Source organism: Apus apus, chromosome 14 (assembly GCF_020740795.1).
Source record: "Apus apus isolate bApuApu2 chromosome 14, bApuApu2.pri.cur, whole genome shotgun sequence".
Taxonomy (NCBI): domain Eukaryota; kingdom Metazoa; phylum Chordata; class Aves; order Apodiformes; family Apodidae; genus Apus; species Apus apus.
Window position 1 is genome coordinate 15,967,502 of NC_067295.1, and position 15,706 is coordinate 15,983,207.

The following is a 15,706-nucleotide window of genomic DNA, read 5'->3' on the forward strand; positions in this document are numbered from 1 at the left end:
CTTCTGGATTGAGAGGAATTATATTCTGATCAGAGGATTCCAGCAGCAGTTAATTTTTCCTACTTATCCTGTCTTTCTTGGGAAGAGCTCACACGTCCCATGATGATGATCTGCTTGATCCATGAAGCCACAGGTCTCTGATCATTCCTGTACACACTATGGTTTCAGAAGGTGTGTATGGAGTGTCCAGCATAGCTGTGGATCATGATTATTGCTATTTTCATAGTCCAGCTTTTCAGGATTACACGTTTTAAGGATTGCTGCAGACCCCATTCAGCAGCAGGGGTAGAAAGGACCACAATTCTTGCTCTTGTATTTGAGGTGTACACTAAAAAGATATTTTAAAATCTTTTCCCTTACAGATACTTCAGCTGGAGAAATTTAAGTTCTCTAGAGCTCTCCCTGTGTGATTACTTTAATTGTCCAGCTCTCAGAAATCTGATTTCTTAACAAGTCTGCAAGGAAGTGGCTTTTGGCTGCAGTCCTGGTTGCACAGGTGGCTCCAGGAGGGGTTCCATCTGCCCAGTGTCTTTGGCAGATGGACGCTCTCCCTGCTCAAGGTGTATCCAGCCCCAGCACCTGTCCTGGATAGGCTTGCTCCTGAGACCTGCTCCTTGGTTGCTCTGTCAGTAATTTAACTCATCTGTCACTCAGTGTACTGGTGGCAGTGTCAGTTATTCTCACCATGTCTCCTACATGTGCAGGCTTTGTTCCCTTGCTGTCACCAGGAGCTGCTGATGTACTTTCCTGGAAGTGCTGCCTCCTCCTTGTGTGGGTGGCCTTTCTTCTCTGCTCCTCCAAGCTTATCAGTTCAAACCACTTACAACTCTTCTTACTTTCCAGCCTTCCTTTCTGCTTTCAAGCATATTGGATTTTGGACATCAAACCATTTGGAGCCCAAGCTTTGGTGGGCATGGATTTATGTGTGTCTTGTGCAGGACTTAAAAAACGCAGATCCGAGTGATCCCAAAATAGACCAATGACTTCAGCATGTGCTGTGCAAGCCAGCACCACTTCTTTTCCAGTATGACAGCAAAATCTCCCTGTAGCCATTCAGCAGTAGGTTTCCTTGCTGCTGAGTGTCCATCTGGTACACATTATTCCCATCACTCGGGCTCTCTCTGTGCTTCATGTTGCCAAGTTCAGCAACACAGACTGTCCCATGTGCAGGAGTTGCTGTTTCTTCCCTCCTGCTCCTCTCTGCTCTGCTTTTGAGATGTGCCCCAGATCTGGTGATGACACTGACCTTGCCTCTGTTAGTAAAGAGAACATGATGTATAAGATTATTACGTATTGAAAGGTTATGTACATAACCTTATTTTAGCCTAATTGATTTGATTGATTTTAATATTGACAAACTAACTTTATATAACCTTATTGGTTTGAGCGATTGATTTGAATACGGACAAAATCAGAGCTGGGTGGGGACTGGGTGCAGTGCTCATTATTTTCTTTCCTAGCAAACATGTCTCAGGAAGGAGGCAGCTGCAGGTAGGTCAGTTTGGCCCACAACAGCTGCCAGGGTGACGAGCTCAGGCTGCTGACGTGAGGATCCAGCCGCCCTCCCCTGCCACCGTTCGTCATCCCCGGGTACAGTGGCTCTCAAACCAGCACTCAGGGAGTGTTGATGATGCACAAGACACTATTGACTGCAGCTCCCACTCTCACAGCTTGATGAGCTGAGCTGTGCTGACTGTAATAACAAGTTGCTTTTGTGCTCTGAAGCAGCTGTGATTCAGAGACACCTAGGGAGGAACTGGCGAGTAGCTGTGTGCAATATGAAGGACTCATTTTTTGAGCAGGCTTTCACATACAAGAATGGAAAATGTGAATAATCTTCTCTCTGTAGGTGCCCTCTCAACTCTTACCCTCCTCCTTCCTCTTGATCCCACCAGGCTTGCCAATGGTTGTCTTGTTTTTGCCTTCCACAAGACAGCCTTCCTTTAAAAAAGACCTTTTTCCAAGTGCTACATGTGTCTGTTTTATAAAGAAGAGCTGCTTATAAACTGTCTTGTTGTTTTTTCTCCTTCACCTCTTTCATCCTTGCTGATGTCCCTTTTTCTTAAGCTGTGATCTCTTTGACACAGTTAAATATTTACCATAGATCATGCCTCCAAAAATGTTACTGGAGCTCAGAGATAATCACAGAGTCCCAGACTGGTTTGGGTTGGAGGGATCTTAAAGATCATCCAGTTCCAACCCCTCTGCATGGGCAGGGACACCTCCCACCAGACCAGGTTGCTCCAAGCCCCGTCCAAACCTGCCCTTCAACACTTCCAGGGATGAGGCATCCTCAGATCCTCTGGGCAACCTGTGCCAGGGTCTCACCCTCACAGCAAAGGATTTCTTCCTAAAACTGGATGCAAGTTCCTATTCAGTCGTGTTCTGCTAATCCACAAACAAAGCAAGCAGAGAGGACAGTACCTGGAAAATATTCTTAGATGTTAATTGGTAAAATAGTGCAACTTTGAGCCCCAAATGCCTGCAACAAGAGCACTTGTGTCTGCTGGGGAGTTCTGTGGCTCTGCTTGCTCTGCCTTGCACAAGATGCTCCTCTCAGGAAGTTTGCACTGTGCTTCCTGGTTCCCAGGGTGCCCACCCACAGTGCCCTGCCTGTCCTTCTCCATCCATGTCACATCCCCAGGAGACCCTCTGCAGGTGCAGGCTAGAAAGAAGAACATGACAGTAAAACAAACATTTCTGTAATCATCACATCTGAACCAGGCCAAGTTTAGTCTCTGTTTACTGATGTCCCTGCACCTCTTTATGAAACTCTTCCCTATATCTTATTTATTTGTACTGGCTACATCCAGAATTCCTAACTGCAACAGGAGAGTTGGCCTCCCAGCCACCTTTCCTGATTTCTGCTTGCTATTGATCACTCCTAAAATATCTGGCAGGAAAACAACCTGCAAGGTTATGCTGTGAGAAGCCCTGCCCAGCTGATGAACCTTCCCAGGGCTACGTGCCCCTCTCTGAATCGAGGAGCACCTCTGGGACTTCCAGCCTCCAGAAGCAGTCAGTGCTGAGAAGCAACCTCACTGAAGGGCTGCTTTCAAGCATTTCAATATTTCATTAAGATCCCCAAATGCTTTTTCTAAGTTACCAATCCAACACTTTAAATATTAAACCCAGTCTATTTATAAAGCAGCTCACACTTCTTGGCCACAGAGGTAAGATCCGTGGGTTCAAATCAGTTCTGACTTGCAGGGAGACAGAGGGAAAAGGAGTGAAATAAAAAGGCAATCCTTTGGGGTAAGTGGAAGATGGAGCCCTTAATTTTGCCACTACACTAAAAGTAAATGTTTAGAAACTCATTTTGCAAGGATCCTGTTGGTTAATAATACAAGGGAATCATTCCTTGGAAATAATTTCCCCTTAGGAAGTTTCCCTTAGGGAAATTATCCATGTGAATGGTGGGGAAAGTAGACTACAGTGCATCAGCTTTAGGCAGCATGTCTGGATTCTCCTACACCTGCACAATTTGCAGTGCAGCTCACTTGCATGGACATGGCCACAAGTGGGATTTTCAGAGGCAGAAGACCTTTCCTCACCAGCTCTGCTCATGTAGGACAGTGTGGGAGGTCACTTCTTCCAGGTACGTTCCAAATCTTTTTGCTGGAGTTTTCTTCTCTCAGCTGCCTCAGTTCCCCTCCTGGTAACTGAACTTCACCACTGGTTTCAGCTTAGGTGGGTCAGTCAGCTACCAAGGAGTGGAGCCACCCCACCTTCTGACCTACCAGCTGCAAGGGGCACCTCAGGCAGGGTGATGGGGTGGAGAGAGAAAATCAGTAAATACCATCAGCCTGGGATGAAATCACCAGAAATTGGGAGGCAAAGTGAGTCGGGGACAAGCACCATCAGGCTTTTTTCTCAATGATTCCAGGGGCTTCTTTTTGACTGCCATGGGTGTGTCTCTGCAGGGACATGGTGGTGGTGGGCAGGAGCTCCCTGGTGTGGTTCATCTTGCCTAGAACACCACAGAACGTTAAGAAAGTTTGTTTAGGTATGAAATACATTCATATAATTGTGTTTTCTGCCTTGCTTTTTTCTTTTTGGCACTGGGCACACAGCCATCTACCCCATTTTAAAATCCTGGCACCTTTCCCCATCATTAGATTGCTTGCTCAGGTCTGACTTTTCAGTTGAGTACTGAAATATAGTACAGCAGAGGATCATGGAATGGTTTGGGTTGGAAGGGACCTTAAAGATCATCCAGTTCCAAGCCCCCTGCATGGGCAGGGACACCTCCCACCAGCCCAGGTTGCTCAAGGCCCATTCAACCTGGTCTTGAACACCTCCAGGGATGGGGCAGCCACAGCTTCCCTGGGCAGCCTGGGCTGGTGAAGTCCTCACAGCACTCTTCTCACCTGTCCAGAGAGGTTGATTTGTGCCCAACCTTTGCCATCTATTCAAGAACTCTCATTACACCAAGAAATCATACTGTGCAAGTCTCCCAGAGGTGGCTCTAAAACAAACCCTAGGTTCATGTTCCCAGCACTGAGACCATTTAACCAGTGCAGCTCCCTCTGTGCTTTTAGGTTTGGATTGAAGAGCCAATAAAGACACATTTTGTTTTACCAACCTGTCTGTAAAGTGGCTGTTTGGATTTTTTTTTAACTAGGTGACTACATGGTAAGAATACTTGGGGGGGGCAGCAGGTACAATGCAGTGGACCTGTTCGATGTCTTTTATCTCCTTGCTTCCTTGTAGCACGTAGCTGAAGAGCTCCAGGACCTGCTCCAGTGGTTGATGGGAGCACCAGCAGGACTGAAAATGAACAGAGCTTTGGATCAGGTTCTGGGCCGTTTCTTCCTTTACCACATCCATCTGTGGATTAGTAAGTGCAGTTGTTTAACTTTTCAGCCCCGCTCTTCATCTCTTCCTTCCTGAGGGTTTGATGTTTGCCTAGAGGTGAATAATGAATCAAAATGCACTCCTGCAAGGACAGACTTGTCTGGGAGTCTTCCTGCTGTGGGAATGCAAGCCAAGGTTGGATTCCCACACCAGGAAGTCATGCATGTTAAATAAAGTGCTTCTGTTGCTGCTTTGCAAGAAGTGCAGATCAGAGCAGACCCTGCTTCCCTGGGGCCATCAGTGGTGAGTGTCCAAGGGAAGGCTGCAGGTCTGGTGTAGGATTTCAGTCTTTGCCATGCAGAAGAATGGGGATGAGCAGTGTGCTCTTGGGATGCAAATGCCAACCCTGTCCTGTCACTGACTTCAGCTCAGTGCAATTTTATTTCCTGTCCCTCCTTGAAATGTCACACCCCTTGTATCCTTGGTAAGTGTCTAGATGAAGGACAACAGTCACAATGGGCATGAACTCCTTAGTTATTACACAGATTAACTTTGCTCACCAATCATGTGTGGTCTTGTTTCTGTCCCTTTGCTCCACTTCAGTGATGAAAGAGTCTGTGCCTCCACATTTCTGTTTTACAGAAGCCACCAGAAGGTTGATGTGTGCAGCTGGACACAGATCTAGAAAAGCAAATCCCATGTGGAGCAGGGTGACTGCTCTGTTGAAGCTAAGCATGTCCTCTGTGCTCACAGAACTGTCACACCTGGACAGAAACCTGGGGGGAGTGAGAGTTTTTGTTGGGCCTCAGAAACAGAAGGTGGCATCTAAAGGAGTTTTCCAGTTTTACTTCCAAGTTTTTGTGGCTGTGATTTCTGGAGCGATGTTATAGGGTGGGGGAAATCAGTCTTTTGAGAATGTCAGCACTGATGTCTCAGTCAGACATTGACACTCTTCCATGTCCACTAGGCTACATCCACCTGATGTCCCCGTTCATTGAGATGATCCTCTGGTATGTTGGTCTGTCAGCTTGTCTGGGCCTGACCGTGGCTCTCTGCATCCTCTCAGACATCATTGCCCTTCTCACCTTCCACATCTACTGCTTCTATGTCTATGGAGCCAGGTGGGTTGATCTCTCTTGGTCTTGGGTCTTGGGTATGTTTGGAGAGAAGAGCCACTGAACACTCAGGCCATGTTTTTAATTTGTGGAGCATTCAATCCTGGTGTAGTGCTCTTGAGTTCACAATTTAATCAGCAATTAATTTATTGCATTCTTTTATGCATGCAGAAGTGATGGCCACAGCACAAGTCACTAATCTTTCCATTCTCCTGTGTTTAAATATTTATTATTGTGGTGGTGACCTGGAAAAATCAAGCTACATGAGAGGCAGAGGACAAGGAGGCAGTTCAGGCCATCCCTCTGATTCAGTTTTAGGGTAGTCTTCAGCTGCACCCTGCTCAGTGCAGGGGGAACTGTTCCCCAGGTTTGAGGGAAACTGAAAGAGAGGAGGAGGAAAGGGGAACCCTTGTATTCTGGAGAAGTCCCCAACGTCCCCACCTCTGCTCTTCTTCAGAGGTTCTTATCTGTGTTGTGGAGCACGGATGGCAGGTTTGGGGTTACAGCTGTGACACCTTGGTGGTGTCATTGTCTGGACCTGCTGAAGGGCCTCGTGGTCTGAGACCTGAGCAGAGGCCCTGAGGGAGTGTGTGAGTGTGCAGAGGCCTGTGGGGCACGGGCAGAGCAGGGTGACTGCACAAACAGTGCCCACCAGCACACCCTGGTCCTGCCATCCACCAGCCCCTGCTGCAGGGGGGCACCAGCAGCCCCTGGGGGGGGTCACCTTGAACACCTGGCTCCCTTGGGGCAGGGGTGGGGGGGCATCCCTGGGAGTTGGTCCTGGACCCCTGCATCCCCTGGGGAGTTGGGGATCCCCTGGGGGGGGCTCCCAAATACCTGGGTCCCCTGGGGGGTTACTACAGATGCCTGGGTCCCCTAGAACTGGGGTTCCCCTGGGGGGTGGTCCTGGACACCTGGGACCCCCGGGATTCCTCCTGCTGAGGAGATGAGAGACAAGGTAATAACTAAAGGAACTTGTAGCTTATGAAGTCGTTGTTCCTCCCCAGGCTGAGCAGAGGGCTCCACACTGCAGACAGCAGAAGCAACAGTGCAACTTCAGTTATGGGTAGTTCAGAGGTCGGTTAGAAACGTTGAGATGGGATTAATGAATCGAGTCTCTTGTGAGCATTGGGCTCACCCCAAACCAGTAATGTCAGTCCTGGGGAGTCTCTTCCCAACACCTCTAATTACTGGAATGTGTTTGGGTCTGTGAGGAGTGGCCTTGCTCCTCCTAATTGTGCAGAGACTGGAAACAGGGAAAGCATTTTCTCAGCTGATTGCTTTTCCCTGGGAGCTGCAGGGAGCCAGCCTGCCCTCCTGCCAGTTGGCTACAAGGGCAGGGCAGCTCCATGTCATCTTGCCACTGGCACCAAGCTGTCCCTGCTGTGCCAAGTGCCCTGTGGAGTCAGAAAGGGATTGGAGTCACCCACATCAACACAGCCACCACAACACCTTGCCTTCCTGCAGCTGGTGGAAGAATTTGCTGATTCAGGTGTTGGTGAAGCCTGAGATCCCCTTCTGAAACAAACCCCAGGGTGAAACAAAAGTGGGCAAGTGTGTGCAGGCAGCTGGGGAAGGTGGGGCAGGTGCTGGTGGTGCCACGCCAGGGTGGGCAGGGGGTGTGTGGTCTGTCAGAGCCACGGGGCAGGGGAGGACCAGCAACCTGCCACTCTCCTGCCTAGGGAGTCTGTGCCTGCTGAGCTGGGGGCACCTGCTACTTCCTTGAAGCAGCTGGAGTTCCTCAAACCAGATTCTTCTCTTGGATATGACTCCTTGCCTCTGCTCTCACAATGTTGCCTTGAAATCTGTGAAGCCTCTGTGCCTGAACTGGGTGGGTTAACCCGTCTAGCTTTTGTTGCTCAGGCTTTCTCAGCTCTGCTCTGCCCCACATGTTGGCTGTGTCTCCTTGCTGTATGTTGCTGCTCAGGGCTCTTTGAGCCTCTTCTCCATTCTAGGGCCTCCTTCTCCCTCCGTGTTATTCCATAGGTGTCCCAGTTTCCCACCCCTTATCACACCAGGCTTCTTCTCTCACCATTTGCTGGCAGGGAAGTAGCTCCAGGTGTCGTAGCCAAGTTACAAAAGCCTAAGGAGAGGCTGCAGAATGGTTGTCACCAGGCATTTAGTTGATCTCTTCCACTTCCCAAGGGTGTTGGAAGCTGAGGTTTACTCAGGAAGGTGCAGGGGCTCCTGCCCTTCCCTTGCCTCTCTGTGCTGTGGAGGCAAAATTGAACTGCATTGACTTGAATGTGAGGGGTAGGACCTTGGCCACTCCTGCTGTGGAAGGGGTGGGAAGGGGTTGTTCAGCCTGGAGAAGAGAAGGCTCCAGGGAGACCTTAGAGCACCTTCCAGTGCCTGAAGGGGCTCCAGGAAAGCTGGGGAGGGGCTTGGGACAAGAGCAGGGAGGGAGAGGACAAGGGGGAATGGATTAAAACTGGCAGAGGAGAGATTGAGGTTGGACATGAGGAGGGAATTCTTGGCTGTGAGGGTGGTGAGACCCTGGCCCAGGTTGCCCAGGGAAGCTGTGGCTGCCCCATCCCTGGCAGTGTTGAAGGACGGGTTGGATGGGGCTTGGAGCAACCTGGGCTGGTGGGAGGTGTCCCTGCCCATGCAGGGGGGTTGGATCTAGATGATCTTAAAGGTCCCTTCTGACCCAAACCGTTCCATGATTTTGTGATTCTATAAAGCAAGGAAGACAGAGCAGATCTGAACTAGAGGGACAGGGTGAGCTCAGGGGGATGCACTTGCTGCCTCTGTTGCTGCAGGGCAGGTGGCAGTTTGGGGCTGCCCATTCCTGCTGCTCCCAGGGGCCACCCAGCAGCACCTGCCACTTTCACATGCCAACCTCTTCATCGAGGGGAGCAGAAACCAAGGGCCTTGCCACAGCCCCGGGGCTTGTGGCCACTGCCCTGCAGTGGCCCAGAGCTGTCTGCAGTAGCCTGCTTTGCCCACGGCAGGGGCCAGCCCCAGCAGGGCTCCCTGAGCAGTCAGGATTTTCTCTGTGTCATTCTCAGCTGATCCCTTTTGCCTCCTGCTTTGTGGTTCATCCTTATTGTTTAAACCAGGACACCCCTCCCGGGCTCTGTGGCGTCGGTGAGTGTGTGGGTGCAGGGGTGGGATGGTGACAGCTGGTTTCTGCTGAAGCTGGAGAGCTCACAGCCCTGATGCAGTGTCTTCTCTTTGCACAGGCTCTACTGCCTCAAGATTTATGGTCTGTCATCTCTCTGGCGCTTGTTCCGTGGGAAGAAGTGGAATGTCCTTCGGCAGAGGGTGGATTCCTGCTCCTATGACTTGGACCAGGTAGTGCTGCAGGGCCTGGGACTCCCTGCAGGATGCTGCCCATGGGCAATATCTACTCTGCCCTTTCTCCTGCTTCTACTAATACTGAGACAGAAGCCACAGGAGACTTTGTGGTGCCCAGAACAAGTGCACACTGTGGCACCCTGCATCCATAGAGTGATAGAGTGATGGAGGTTGGAAGGGACCTCTGGAGATCATCTAGGCCAAGCCCATGCTAGAGCAGGGTCACCTACAGCAGATTTCACAGGAACACGTCCAGCTGGGTTTGGAATGTCTCCAGAGAAGGAGACTCCACAGCCTCTCTGGGCAGCCTGGCCCAGGGCTCTGTCACCCTCACAGGAAAGAAGTTGTTCCTCATGTTCAGCTTGACCCTCCTGTGCTCCAGCCTGTGCCCATTGCCCCTTGTCCTGTCACTGGACACCCCTGGGAAGAGTCTGGTCCCCCCTCCTGCCACCCCCTGTAGATACTGCCCAGCACTGAGGAGATCCCCCCTCAGCCTCCTCCTCTCCAGCTGAGCAGCCCCAGCTCTCCCAGCCTTTCCTCACAGGCAGATGCTCCAGCCCCTCACTCTGTGGCCCTGGGCTGGACTCTCTCCAGTAGCTCCTTGTCCTTCATGAACTGGGGAGCCCAGAGCAGTTTTCCAGATGGGGCCTCAGCAGGGCAGAGTAGAGGGCAAGGAGAACCTCCCATGACCTCCTGGCCACACTCTTCTGGATGCATCCACAGCTCTTCAACCAAGTTCTTGGACCCTGCTGCTCTGCAGTGCCCCTTCTCTTCCCTGCATGTGCAGGGGTCCTAATTCTGGCAAGTGCTGAGCACCTGCAAGGCACCCTGGTGAGCTTTGGTGGGTGCTGCAGATGCTGACAGCTCCTGGAGCTGGGGAGGGGTGCTGGGGGAGGGAGGCAGGGTGAGAAGTGGTGCCCAGCAGTGTTGCCACAGCAACAGACGTGCCAGTGTTTCTATTAAAAGGCCCCATTTCACTCCCGGTGGGCTGGAGCTGGGCCCACACACTCTCACTCAAGCAGCAGAGGCAGCTTTTTTGCCAAACCCTGTGAGCTCTTCTGGATTTCTGCAGTGCTGGGCAAAAGTTCTGCAGAGCCTGAGCTGCCTCACGCCAGCAGTTCCAAACCCCACTCAAATAATGCAGTAATATTTGGTGATTCCAGGGCCAGTGCCTCAATCTCTGTTGCAACAGGTAATCTTGAGAGGGACTTTTGACAAGGGCTTTCAGTGAGAGGACAAGGGGGAATGGTTTAAAACTGGAGGAGGGGAGGTTTAGGTTGGACATGAGGAGGAAATTCTTTGCTGTGAGGGTGGCGAGAGCCTGGCCCAGGTTGCCCAGGGAAGCTGTGGCTGCCCCATCCCTGGCAGTGTTGAAGGGCAGGTTGGATGGGGCTTGGAGCAGCCTGGGCTGGTGGGAGGTGTCCCTGCCCATGCAGGGGGTTGGGACTGGATGATCTTGAAGGTCCCTTCCAACCCAAACCAGTCTGGGATTCTATGATTGTCACACCACAGCTACTTTCCTGTTTCTTTGGTGATGGGAAGGGGAGAGCCTCTGTCCCAGCAAGGCAGTTTGTGTCAGGGCTCAGTCCCTGTGTACTTTGAGGAGAACCAGTTTGGCACTTCAGGATTCATCCTGCTGCTCCAGAGGCCAGTGGGAATTACAATGTTGGCCTGAGTGGGAAGAAACATTCCAAGCAGACGTTGAAAGACTTTTGGAGATGTTAAGCAACTCAGTGGAGAGATAAAGGAGGGGAGAAACAACTGCTGGGAAGAGAATGGGTTGGGTTATGATCTGTTTCTGGTTACGTGACTAAAGGTGGGATGTTGATGCACCTCTGTGACAGGCTGGGTGTTTCCCTTTCACACTGCACCACGGCCGTGATCTCTCTTGGCAGCAGTGACAGTGCTCAGTGCTCCTGTGGCCTCGCTCCTCTGCAAGTGGTGACTGAAAACTGGAGACTCAGGTCCCTGTTAGTCACAACTCAGCACTTCTCCCCGTTGGAATTAGTTAGACTTAAACCAACTGGGCTGGCCCAGAATAAAAATCACTTCTTCTGTGGGCAGTGGAGTTGATGACACCTGCTTTCCTATGGATTTTTCTCCTTCTACCTGTCAATATTGCTCCTCCCGAGCCCAGTAACTCCTGCTTCTTTCTCTCTCCCAGTTTCCCACCAAGCAAGGGGCAGGAGTCCTGAGGCTGGACTCACCAGCTGGCTGCTGCTGCTGCTGGGAATGTTTAGCAACCAGCTTTTGTCAGCTTTTCCCAAGCTGCTTGTTCCAATAGGACGAGGAGGAACAAAAATATTTCCTGATTCTCTGCAAAGTTTCCCACCAAATTTTGACTTCTTTGCACCCTTCCACCCTCTCCTGGTAACAAAAAAAAAAGAAAAAAAGACCAATGGCTTTAGAACTTGCAGGGACAGAGGGTGGACAAACAGCCTGATCTTATCACTCTTGTGTCATGAGGAAGCTGGCCTGAAATAGGAGATCTTGAGGATTGTGTGTAAAGGGAAAAATGCTGTCAGGATCCAGCTGATGTATCTTTCTAGACATACTCCTGTGATCAGGAGCCTTCTGAAAAGGCCCAGTGAGAGAAGCAGCACTGAAAATATTGCAGGTAACAGCACTGTGCACAGAGGGAGTGAAAAAACACCTTAAGGAGTCTTGCAAACTCACGTTGCCTCACAGTTTCCTATTTTATTTTGATTTTGTCTTGCCATTGCTCTTCTAAGGATTGTGTTTCTCTTTTTTCCCCAGTTATTTATTGGCACGTTGCTCTTTACGATCCTGCTGTTCCTCCTGCCTACAACTGCTCTGTATTATCTGGTGTTTACCCTGGTAAGTAAGATTCAGCCCTTGAAGCCTGTCAGAGATGGTCTTCTGAGACACACACCAAAGGTTTCCTCCTCATTTACTGTCATCCACAGAGGAGATATAAATCTGGGTGTCCCAGGAGGGATTCTCACACAGCCTGTGTAGCCCAAGCAAGTGGAATTCAGGACATGTGTTTGTGTTTCTCCAAAGGGAATTCCCAGCAAATCCTGGTCAACAGGACACAGAAGCAATTTTTTTTATTATTCCTCCATCCCACATCTGGGGTGATGGCCCCTCTAGTTTGATCCAGAACTTCTTTTTATTTCCAGGGAATTAACTTGCTGTGTTAAATACTTTCAGGCAGGCTTTGTTCAGAGGGTTGGACTTCTTTCTTTTACTCTTCTTCCCCCAATATGCTCAGTCCTCTCAGAGGCCTGGAGCAACATTTCCCATGGACAGGGGCCATCAGATGGTTTCAACACCTTTTTTGAGGTCTCTCTTTTCAGATGAGGGTGGCAGCAAAAATGAAGGCAGCTTGACAAAAGGAGGTGCTTTCATCAGGGGACAGAAAACACTGAGCAGGGAGCTCATTTCTGACTCCTTTGCTCATGGTTAGATCCTCTGCCTGGGGTTTCTTCAGGCAGAGCCACGGTACTTTGGTTCACTGGTGGAGAGAGAAGGAATTACACTCACTGGTACAGAGTGAAGGGGTTTATCCACGTGGAAGCCTGAGTTCTCCCTTTGGGACTGTGGCTGTTGAAGCTGGAACAGCTCCCCTGTCCTTGCAGGTCACAGCCTCGGGATCTTCCTTTCAGTGACACCCCTAAGCCAAGGTTGTGAAGGAACCTCACACAGGATCTGGGTGCCCAGGGCTTTGAGACATCAAACCCACCCTGGGACTCTTTAGCTTAGCACATAGCAGTGTCAGATTGCAGATCAGCTCATGAGTTTGCAGGTGTTGCATCTTCTTTTTCTCCAAGACCTTCTTACTAAAGCCTTTCCCTGCAGCTCCGCTTGCTGGTGGTGGTTGTGCAGGGCCTGATACATCTCCTGGTGGACCTGATTGACTCTCTGCCTCTTTATTCAATCATCCTTCGGCTCTGCAGATCCTACAGGCTTGCAGGTAAGTCCTTCAGCTCTGCACGTGCACGAGTGGAAGGATTTTGCACGATGCATTGAGTGATGCAGAGGGTCACTTCTGAAGAAGAGGATGCAGGGAGGGGCAGGAAAGAGACCAAGGCTCAAGCCATGAAGTTGTTGACACTGTTGAGCAGTTACTGCAAGGAGCTCATGGAGTCACAGAATCACCAAGGCTGGAAAAGACCCTTAAGATCATCAAGTCCAGCCCGTGACCTGACACCACCACATCTCCAGACCGTGGCACTAAGTGCCACCTCCAGCCCTTCCTTGAACACCTCCAGGGATGGTGCCTCCACCACTTCCCTGGGCAGCTCATCCCAATGGTAAATCACCCCCTCCATGAGGAAGTGCTTCCTGTTATCCAACCTAAACCTCCCCTGGAGCAGCTTCAGGCCAGGCCCTCTTGTCTTGTTGCTGGTTGCCTGGAAATAGAGCCCAACCCCACCTGACCACAACCTCCCTTCAGGTAGTTGTAGAGAGTGAGAGTGTCCCCCCTGAGTCTCCTCCAGGCTAACCAACCCCAGCTCTCTCAGCCTCTCCTCATCAGACTTTCCCTCCAGTCCCTTCACCAGCTTTGTTGTAGGGTGAGGATGTCAGTGGAAAAACATTTGATGCTGAAGCAGAATCAGGAGCCTGTGGCAACTAGAAATGACATCCAGGCAAGCACAAGTCACCTGGGTTGGAACCAGGTCATCTTTAAAGTTCCTTCCAACTCAAACCAGTCTGAGATTCTATGATTAAAACCCCTATGGAGAGAATCTGTGCCTCCTTTTGAAGATGTGGAAGGGTTCACACGTCAAGAAAGGTTAAAGCCTCCATTTCCAGGAAGTCAGTGCTCAGCCACCAGAGCACAAATGGCCCAGGATTTTCTCCACCATGGATTTGATGTCCTTGTTTTGTTTCTTTTCAGCTGGTGTGAAGTTCAGAGTCCTCGAGCAGCAGGAGGGAAAACCTCTTCGACTCCTCATGCAGGTGAGTCCCTCCTGCCCTTGGTGACATGTTCTGCTGCAGGTCACACTGACCCCAGGCTCCTTCTCTCTTCTCTAGCAGTTCTGAAACTGCTCCCACTGACAGGCCCTGCTTAAAAGAATGTCAGCTGGGAAAGGCTGGAACAAGGGGAGTGCTTTTCACATGGCCATCACTGGCTGCTGCTTTCTCTTCTCTTTTATTACCCTGCCTGGATTCTGTGTTTAGAGAAAATGCAGCATCTGGAATGGTGTGACATGAAATGGGAAAGGTCTGAGAAGCACAAAGCTCTGTTCCTTCTGGAATTAGGACTTGACGTCGCTTCCTGGCTCTGTGGAGCTTTGCCTGAATAATTGCTGAACAAAGAGAGGCAAAGGGAGGCAGCTAAACCATCCAGAATGAGGGTGAAGGGCCTGTGGAAGGTGTTTGCCTCCAGATGTGCTGAGAAACCTTCACTGCTCTGTGCTACCAGCAGGATGAGGGCCTGGGTAAGACAAGAGAGGGAAGGGCCTCCCGTTATTCTCCTGAGTTGCTCTGGCAAGGTGCATAAAAAAAAAGGTTACCTGGGTTTTCTATCCTCCCGTTTCCATGCTCTGTCATCAGAGGGACCAAAGGAAATGCTTTTCTGCCAAGAAATGGTGTGATGGTAGCAGTGAAGTTCTCATTACACACTCAGCAGTGTCTGGGCTATTTCCATGTCCTGACTTAGTTGTATCACAGGTCACTTTTCTTGCTCTCTCCATCCCAGGAGGAGAGTCTGCAGGTTGTGTACAGAATGTATAAAAAACCCTTGGGCACTGGGGGAGTGTGTGGGAAGGGATGAACTGCAGCTTCCCAGACCTTTTGCTTTTTCCATCATGGTGCAGCCCCTGGATCAGCACGGAACCAGCTCATCAGCTCACAGGAATTCCAGAGGGAATCCCATCAGCAGATGTCTTCTAGGGCAAAACCAGCACTTCCCAGGTCCTGCCTTTCAGGAGGGCAGAGGTGTAAGAACCAACATCTGTCATTCTCCATGCCTCCATAAAAAGAAAACCAGGCCCAAGAGCTGCTGAGCAGATGATTTGGCATCAGTGTGTTTGTGAGATGAGGGGGGGTTGCTTCTCCAGAGGAAAAAGATCATGACCTGGGGAGCAGAGGCAGTGAGTCATTTGAATATGATGAATTTTCCTTGGACCACTGCAGAAAGATCCTTTTGCTGTCTAGAATACAGTGGAAGTCATCACATGAAGAGGTGGAAGTGCTTTAGTGGATGTCTCTCTTGGCCTTCTGCTCAAATAATAATGAGCAGGGAGCCCATAAAGGCACCTTTTTTTGCTCTCTTGTGCTGGTGAAAGTGAAAAATGGGCTTGTGTCAGAAATCCTGCTGAATATGCCACTTTCTGATAGGTCTTTAGGGAGGACAATCTACAAAGCCTATTTTTAAGTGACATACTAACATTCTTCTTCATGGTCCATGATGATGTTCCTTTCTAGAAGTTCCACAGGGGTTTTGTCCCCTCCCCTGCCCTCTGGAGCCATATTGGGTGGGAAGTAAGGCTGGATGCACCTAGCTATGCCCAAAAGAATTTAAG

General features: G+C 50.3%; 1 protein-coding gene across 1 annotated transcript in view; it reads left to right on the plus strand.

Annotated features, from left to right (window-relative positions):
- Positions 1 to 15,706, plus strand: part of PIGQ (phosphatidylinositol glycan anchor biosynthesis class Q) — a 31,783-nt gene that overhangs the window by 13,664 nt on the left and 2,413 nt on the right. The window contains exons 5-10 of the mRNA XM_051631933.1: positions 4,714 to 4,840; positions 5,765 to 5,918; positions 9,098 to 9,209; positions 11,970 to 12,050; positions 13,035 to 13,149; positions 14,077 to 14,138. Of these exons, the coding sequence (XP_051487893.1) occupies positions 4,714 to 4,840; positions 5,765 to 5,918; positions 9,098 to 9,209; positions 11,970 to 12,050; positions 13,035 to 13,149; positions 14,077 to 14,138 (651 nt within the window). The remainder of the gene's footprint in view (positions 1 to 4,713; positions 4,841 to 5,764; positions 5,919 to 9,097; positions 9,210 to 11,969; positions 12,051 to 13,034; positions 13,150 to 14,076; positions 14,139 to 15,706) is intronic.